Below are 8,919 nucleotides of genomic sequence, written 5' to 3'. Positions count from 1 at the left end.
CAGAGCGGGTGAAAGCGTCACACAGGAGCAAAATAACCTTATTCTCTGGATAAGAACGAAAGCATCGGAGCACATTTCTGGTAACGAAGGAAGTGGCTACATACCCAATCTCTCCGTGCAGCTATCACAAGAGTTACATGAGTCAGACTACGTGCCTACGTTACATTTACGTCCCCTGAGCCTGCGCAGGAAGCCTCGTCGACCAACAGGAAACGGTTGAAATTTGCTTCACCCGCCTCGATTGACGTCTACGTGATGATTCTGTCCATATCTTTTACTGTCTATGGCCGCACCAGACCGGTAGTGCGACAATGTGACGTCAAAATTGCGTCATTTCCTCTGTCGCACGAGAAATTTTAGCCACGCGCAGGCAGGTTGTTTTTTTCAGATGCGCGCGACAAGCAGGATGAGCTTGAAGCCAAGATCAGGGAGCATGCGTGCCTCTATAGAGACATCAACCACATTCAGGCATTTCATATAGCCTAGCCCTAGCCTAGGTGCCATTCCGAACTTAGTCCCGCCCACAACTGAGGTCGGGAAGTTTGGTCTGGCATTGCTTCATTGTGGTTGAAGTATGCTCACCCTATATCAGGCGGACCAATTAAATCAGGCTTTACGATGATGGACAGGTGAGCAACAGCGCCTGGTCTATCACGGCATCTGAGCACGCTTAGATTAGGCTTATGTTTGAAACAAAAACGCTGTGGCTAGAAGGATACATGGCTTTTAAGACCCCATATTGAAAATTCATATTATTTAATGAGGTTGTATCACTGAAAATGATTATTTCTGAAAACTTTGGCCAAAGTTGAGATGTGGTTTCACTTTCATCAAGGGAAAACAGCGCTGTTGCATTGCAACATGTTCCCTCGTTCGTTTGAAATCTCTGATTGACCACCTGTTCGAGGGATTTGCGACAGCCTTTCCCAGCTGTTTAACATGTTTGTAGCATATCACTGTTCAACAGAATTATTTTTAAAAACGGAGGGGATATAGGAGAAGGATGGTTTGTGTGTTTTCTTCCTACAGGTACACCTCACGGTAAGCTATTTTGTTGCTCTGATTGGTTAGGTCTATCCAATTGAGTGCAGAGGCATTCCCCCCTTTATCGGTTGAAACACGCCCCATAATTACCTTGCTAAAATTTCCCTCGGGATGAATAAAGTATCTATCTATCTATCTAGCTGCACACACCTTGGAAACTAGATGGTAATGATGGTAGTTGTGAATAGACCTCTCCGGAATAAGTCCCGCCTCCGAAACATACGGATCCACCCAACTTCCGGGCGTCGAATGTCTATGGGAAATAACATGGCGTTTCGAAATATCCTGTCAAACATCTGTAGGTGGCGAAGTAGAAAAAAAAGGTGGGCTGATTGGCCTACACACTTCTGCCATCTAGTTTCCACTGGATTTTTTGATTGTCGGTGCCGACGCGACATCTTATGAAGCCAAGTGCGTGACTGTTTGTAACTGTTTGCTTTCTGTTTGTTGTGCTTTTTTACTAAGGGCATTCATATTAATCATTGATATCAATTGCAACAGCCAGAGAAATAAAAATCAATTTTACGAAAAAGGAAGACGCCGCTGCGCGGCGGACTTTGACCTACACGAGACTCTAATAATGTATTTAATACAGAGCACTACGTTATGCAGCTCCTCCGTGGCACTATTGAGAAGACGCTGCTGTGCAGAGCACATTAAGAATTGTGCCAGTAGCATCGCCGGTAATCCGGCTTGATGCTTCGACTGCCGTTGCGGCCGTGGTCACGCGGTCTCCCGTAATATAATAGAACAGTTATATCTGTTCATCTGTTTCATTTTACTTCCAGCTCCTGTGATTCTAGACCCCAACTCTGCCCACTGTCGCTTGTCTTTGTCTAAAGACCTGACCACCGTCAGGTTCAGTGAAGGTTTCACTCCAAGTTCTTCCTGCCCCCGAGAGGTTTGACACCAGTGCTGTGGTCCTGGGCTCTGAGAGGGCTTCAGCTCAGGGAAACACTGCTGGGATGTAAAGGTGGGTGAGAGCGCTGACTGGGCCTTGGGCTTGATGGCTGAGTCTGCAATAAGAAAAGGATACATCAGCTCCAGAACCGGTCTGTGGCGGCTCCTGTACAACGGGGAGTACCAGGCTGGGTCCACATCAGGGTCGCCCACTCTCCTAACAGTGAGGCAGAAAACCCCAGAAGATCAGAGTGCAGCTGGACTGGGATTCAGGAGAGTTGTCCTTCTCTGACCCTGACAATGACACACACATCTACACACTCTTACACACAATTTCACTGAACAAGTCTTCCCTTTGATAAATGTCACATGTAAAGTCTCTCCAGTAAAAATTATGCCTCTGAAGGCTTCTGTGACAGTTGCGTCTTTGAACTAAGACTGAGTAACACAAACACCAGATTACACAGGCAAAATACATTAGTCATAGGGGGGGAAAGATTATTTATTCAAGGAAATGGTACTCAATTCTATCTCTTATTGATTTGTTAGAAAGCTTCAAGTAAAGTTGAAATTCATTTTCAGATTAGATCAATCTAATCTAACTCTAAATCAGCAAATGACTACTTAGTTTCTTGAAGCACTAGGGAAGCCTAGTGTTTGTGCACAGAGGTTGCTTTGTTGGTGATTTTGTGTTGTCTGGTTTGGTTCGTTGTCAGTATTTGTTGGTAGGACCCATCATAAGTGTGGAGGGTGTTAGTCTGGGACGCCAGATACCACTGTTGAGCTTTCTGGAGATGTTGTGGAGCTAATTAATGAAACATCTATGGAGATAGGTGCCTGCTTGATAACTCCAGTGACATGCTCTTGAAAGCAGTTCTGTTGGTGATGTTTTTATTAGTGATTTGTGACTTAGTAATTTTGGTTTTGACAGTAAACTACCAAGACTTGGTAGTAGATTGGCCACTGTGTGAAATCCCCTACCTGTAGCACAAGGAATCAACATCTCTCCTGTGTATATTTCTTTTAAAAAATATTAATTTTGAATAGAATCCTTATTCTATTTCAATGAAGAGAAAACTATTTATCTATTATTCCTGCCCTCACACATGAGACACTTTTTGGACAGAACTCAAACTTGGCTTAACCATGGAATTAATCTAAAATTAGTAACAATTTGTATGGAAGTAAAACTGAGGAAAACATTGGAATCAAAGCAATCAAGGAACTGAGCAAATGTGGAATTGAGCAAATCAATTGTGTGTGTCTGCCATATTATCCTGTCTGTCGAGAGCAATCTAATCTGTTGCTGAGTGCAGACCCACTGGCTGACCCTGTGCCCCTCTGTCCCCTCAGTCCAGTTGCCATTGTACCACGCTGGCAGAAACCACAACAGCCCTCTCATGCCTGAATGACTTCACTCAATTAAAGTGTGCTGAGAGAGGGGCAGAGTTACAGCAGAGCACAGAAATGTAGCACGGCTGCGCAATAAACAATGAGTGGAAAGGACACGCTGCTTTTGAAATAAGCTTAGAGACATTAGGCATGCTTCCTGTACCCCCGTGGCTGCCCTCACACACATGCGCACACACACACACACACACACACACACACACAGGATGACGATAGGGCTGTGCATAGTGTGGTACTCTATCTCAACTAGTGGAAGAAGGTGTGAACAACGTCAAGGCCATGTGGTTGTTTCCCATTTACTGATGAAATAATGATCTTTACTATAAACATCTTTAGATAAATGTCTCTGCGAAATAAATAAATATTTATGTCGAATTTCATAACTACTCTGTATTTGTTCAATTTGCCTTTTTTAGAAAATTAATATTCTTGTCCAAACACTTTCTGAAAAATGTTGTTCATTTGCATTATGAAGCGTCCGATCAGCTGTGTAACCTCCTGTAAACAGCCTGTACCACACGCCCAGACTGAGAGCATGGCCGTGCATTTAGAGCACATGCGTAAGCGCCGCGGGGAGCTGGCGCCGCCAGACGTGTCACTCAGGTGTGGCATCTTGGTCCGCACTCTATCAGACGTCAGCGACTGACATCAGGCCCCTGGCAACTGGCATCCGCCTTGGCATCAGATGCTGGCATCACACAGTCCCCGTCCCAGAGGCAGAGCCAGCCAAAGCTGAAGCTGGCATGCGATCTGGCCAGAGCTGGACGGCCTCTCTGGACTAATCCTTGTGAGGACAAGGTGCCGAGGTTTGATTGATTGGACACAATTAACGCTTACTGTAAGGCCAGTGTTCTTGAGGTCTGGGCCTGAGTTACATGAGACTATTACATTTAGATTTACACTGGTTTATATTCTCTCTCTGCTTGATTATTATTCTGTTTTTGTAGATTTATGTTTGTAATTCTTATTGGTGGTTTGCTCAGGAATCTTTAATAATTACCTGTGGAATGTGAGTTATTTTGTTTGGACCATGTGATCAGAGATGTTAATAAGCTCTGGAACAACATTGATGCTGAAGGTCAATATTTAATGTATACTGGTTTCTATGGAGATGCATCTTTGCTGAGACGTGCAGGTATGTAGCACTGTGCGGTCAGCACATCTACACTTTGCCAAAGGAATGTTGTTTACTTTCAGTTGCAATAGACAGGAGCATAACTGGGTCTTATGAACATGGACACAAAGGACATGTTAAGGCTGTAAAAAGTTATGGAAGTGAACAGTGTTTTTGCTGCTTTTAGAAATGTGACACGTGGCTGTGAGATATCAATAAATCCATCAGCTCACACGTGGCTGGCAGAAAGAGACAGTGCAGAGGACAGATTGGGGGACTGAAAGGGGGAAAGATGAGGAATAAGCAGTTGGGGTCTAAATATTTATCTGAGCCTGAACTATTTTGCTGTAGGTATGATTAATGAACCATATTTAATTATCAGGACACGCTCCATTAATCATTTATACTGATGATCAATTGGTCTTATATAAATAATTTATTATTATTTATATAAATTATTTATAAATATTATTCACTTGCCTTTTTAATGTTTTTGCATTTATATGGGTACTTACATCTCTAAAACATTGTAACAAAGCATTACATGGTGGAACATCAATGCACAACTCTGTTAATCCATCTAAACAGCATAGCTCAGATGGAAGAAAAAGTACAGTGGCATGACAAGGTCAAGGGCTCATCTCCCAAAGAGTACAGATCATTATTACCTTACCTGTGCTGCACATTCATAAACACATCTGCTAAATGCGCAGTAGTCATCAGTATGTGAAGAATTTTATATACATTCTGTCCCATCATGAGATGACCAACCCCTGCACACGCAGACTCCACCAGAGGTGTTGTCATGCAGTATTTCTTCCCAAGGAGATGGACGCTGTCTTGATTTATGCTCGGAACACCAGAGCTATGACCTCTTAGACATCAACACACACTCACAAGGACCTCAAAGGACTCGCAGGGTCTAGTGTGTACTCTAGAGAGAGAGAGAGAGGGAGGGAGGGAGAGGGAAAGAGAGAGAGATTAGGACAAGGGGGACAGCCGAGGAGGATTCCCTCGCCATTTTAAGAAAAAAGAAACACACAACAAGGCTGTTTGTCAGCGCCCTGACAGCCTAATAAACTTCACGGCCCGACGCCACATTACACATCGTCGCTTTGAGTATTTAAAAAGGAGGGGAGATTATTTCTGAGCTCATCAAAGCACACAGAGAGAGAGAGAGGGAAAGAGAGAGATCACATCCTCACACCCACAACACAGAGACATCCAAGGAGGAGAGGCTCCACACGCTTTGACCATCCTTCTTTGACCAGCCGTTTGTCCCCAGCGTAGGAATCGAGACTTGTTGAAAACCACTGACCCCCTAAAGGGAACATGAACTAAGGACTGCGGCTGAAAAGCCTAAGCGTTACTGGACAGAGACGAGTAGAGACCACTCAGACCCCAAGCAGACAAGGAGAAGGACAAGGATCCAGGACAGAGACATAGAGCGGAAGACCCGACTCTGTGGAGATCACTTTTATTCCTTTCCTTTGGTTGTGTGAGTAACCAGACAAGCTGGCGGGCCAGGAGACAGAGGTGCAGGAGCACCAGGGCTCGGCTGTGCAGCAGCCACAGGAGCAAGTGAACGGGGAGCCAACGAGCCCCCTCACAGGAACCAAACTCTCCCAGCTCCTCTGGGACGTCCCCATGTGCGTCTCCCTGCCCATCGAGGTCCTCAGCCCAGACCAGGCCTTCCCTTTCCTGGACACCACCCTTGCCGGCCTGGGCATTGAAGAGTAAGTGTTCTTTGATTTCCTTTTTTAAAGTATATTTTTTGGGCTTTTGGATAGGACAGTGAAGAGTGACAGGAAGTCAGTGGGAGAGAGAGATGGGGTGGGATCGGGATATGACCGCAGGTCGGATTTGAACCTGGGTCCCCGTGGGCACTTAGACCCGTACATGGTATGGGCACTGTAGCCTGTTGTGCCACAACCCCCCCCCCAAGTGCTCTTTGATTTCTAATATGACTGCAGTGCATGTGTAGAGATGTAGTGGCATTAGTGATCTGAACGTGTAAATAAGTGAGAAAATGGATAGCTGAGCTCTGAATATGTTAAGAGTGGTGATGGGCAATCCACCAACTCCATGAGTTTGATTCTGGAGAGCGAAAATCACACATAGTCGGAAAAAAGTTGGCTTCATGGTGATTGATGCTGTGCAGTGGCACTGTGAAGTATGTAGTCAATATTAGCTGGCATTAGAAATGACCTAAGCATGTTATCGTGTGTGTGTGTGTGTGTGTGTAGGTCAGCGGTGAAGGAGCGGGTGGTATGGGTGGACACCAAACGCACCCAGGTGAGAACTAAATCGGGAAAGGTCAAGGAGAAGGAGATCACGCTGCTGGAGGTTCGCGTGAAGGCCAAACATCCCGGGGACAACCAGAGCCAGGAGGTCCTCTACAGCACCGAGTCCCACACAGACCGCTCCTTCACCCGCAGCGGAGTGGACATCACACCCTGGAGACACACTGACAAAGACAACGAGCCAGGTGAGCAGAGAGCTTCTACCTGCCTGCCTACTGTACCTGACGCAGAGTTGTTGCAGTGTACACGTGACCCTGTTGTTTCTGTTAGTCAATGCAATGGATTGCTTGCTGGCCTCATAGTGCAACATCAGTCCATCAGAGAACAGTCCAGTTTGGTGCTTTTGTTTCTCTTTTGTGGCTGACCAGAGTGATCTAATCTTTCCTGTCAGCCCTTGTCTGAAGGTTTAGTCTATCCTTTCTGGTTCATGAACACTGCTGATTTGCCTATCTATACACCTTATATTCCTGTTTCTACTGAGTCAGTAAATCACTGAAGTGAAGGGTTGAGTTTCTTCTCAAACGTAACTCTGATCAAAAATGCCATCAGTTCTCATCTCGTCTTCACTCCAGTGGTCACTGTGTCCAGCAGTGTGGTTAATTGTTGCTCTGGCCTCCCTTTGGTTAAAGAGGGTGAAAAAACAGAAACACTCATATTTGAGACTCTGATCTTTGCAGGCGCTGGAGGGTAGCACGGTATCCTCATTCAAAATGTCACTCGAGACGGCAGTCATAAATTGGTCCTTTCAAACAGTTAATTATGTTGAAAGGCGTCCGACTGCTTTCAGAGAATAGATCTTTTTTTTGTTACAGTAATGGCTCTAGCGTCAGCCCACTACCTTAGTTAAGACTATAGTGAAGCTCTACTGGCGGCTGTCCACAATACAGTCGGCCACAAGGCATTCCAGAGATGGCACACTTGGGGAAAATGGGATCATGTCCCATCCGGCCCCTCCTTCATTAGGTAATAGAACAAATGTTCAGCTAGCCTGAATTCTCACACCGCTGAGGATTCCTGCCCCATGCCAGACGCCCATTCCTCAGCGGCAGAAAGGAATGACCTCAGCCTCATTTATCGTCTCTTGGCCAGAGCACAGGGACCGCTGCACCCACCTCTGTCCTGCTGGCTGTTCTCTGGACCACACCAGCACGCTGTGCTATAGGGCTGAGTCAGTGAAGATGTGTGGTATTTGTCCAGTCAGCATGAGCTCTCCACTGCGGAACTCTGCTGCTGAATGCGTGTTCCGATTAGGAACTAATGGTAGTGTTAGTGTTCATACACTGACTGTTTTATGTTGAAACATTTCCTAATTAGGAATTCCAGCTTAATAAAAACATCTAAATTGTCTTTATTTAACTGGTGCTCTATTATAGGATTTTTAGATATTGAATTCTTGATTGCTTTCCAGCATTGCCACAGGATGAATTTGAGACAGTGGAGATGACTCTGCCCTTGGACATAGACGCCCTCTCCCAGGCAAAGACAGAGGCCGTGGAGGCCAGGACCCAGAATGCCGAGCTGCCGGCGGAGGAGTGAAGGCACCAGAGATAAAATGCACGGCTCAATAAGCTTTTTTTCCTGCTTTGAGATCTTTAACAGACAGGCCTTGCACACCGAAACGATGGCGTCCATCTGTGCTCTAATGCAAGAGCTTTAAGGCAGCGTTAGTTCATTCTGCTTAATGTGCCGAGAAGGACACTACTGTAGGCCATTGTCAGGATTCTAGTCTAATTCTGAATGCTTCTCTATATCTTGTGTGAAGATATTGTTCAGATAGCCTGTCAGTATTACTTTGTAATACAAACAGACAATGATTTATAACTTGGAGGTATAGAAGAGCTAATTTGACTTGATGTTGTGATGAGGATAAGAGATAACAGAACACGCTGCATATGTGAACGACAACAGCTACAAAGAAAAAGCAGCCAAATACATGACCACCAGCACTGAATACTGAGCTGGACTGTATTGTGTTCCATCTAATAAAAATTATGAAGCTGTCACTGTGTAATTTTTCAGTCCAAGAGTATAGGGGGGGGGGGGGGGGGGTTGACCAATATGGGTATTTCTATGGTCAATGGCGATCTTTACAAATCAGGGTCAGCCAATGGCCGATGTGTGCTGCTGATTTGTTTTTGGCCGATATTT

The 8,919-nt window shown here is 45.3% G+C and overlaps 1 protein-coding gene across 1 annotated transcript; it reads left to right on the top strand.

The window, feature by feature from the left end:
- Positions 1-3,823: 3,823 nt before the first annotated feature.
- si:ch211-196f5.2 (uncharacterized protein LOC556372 homolog) lies at positions 3,824-8,771 on the top strand. Its single transcript, XM_042068817.1, has 4 exons — positions 3,824-3,957; positions 5,974-6,204; positions 6,715-6,956; positions 8,180-8,771. The coding sequence occupies exons 1-4, from the start codon at positions 3,824-3,826 to the stop codon at positions 8,305-8,307; spliced, it is 735 nt and encodes a 244-aa protein (XP_041924751.1). The 3' UTR covers positions 8,308-8,771.
- The last annotated feature ends 148 nt before the right edge of the window (positions 8,772-8,919 follow it).

The sequence above is a fragment of the Alosa sapidissima genome, chromosome 17 (genome assembly GCF_018492685.1).
Source record: "Alosa sapidissima isolate fAloSap1 chromosome 17, fAloSap1.pri, whole genome shotgun sequence".
In the NCBI taxonomy this organism is placed as follows: Eukaryota; Metazoa; Chordata; class Actinopteri; order Clupeiformes; family Clupeidae; genus Alosa; species Alosa sapidissima.
Note: the sequence above shows the minus strand (reverse complement) of the source record. Positions and strands in the feature narration are given on the sequence as shown.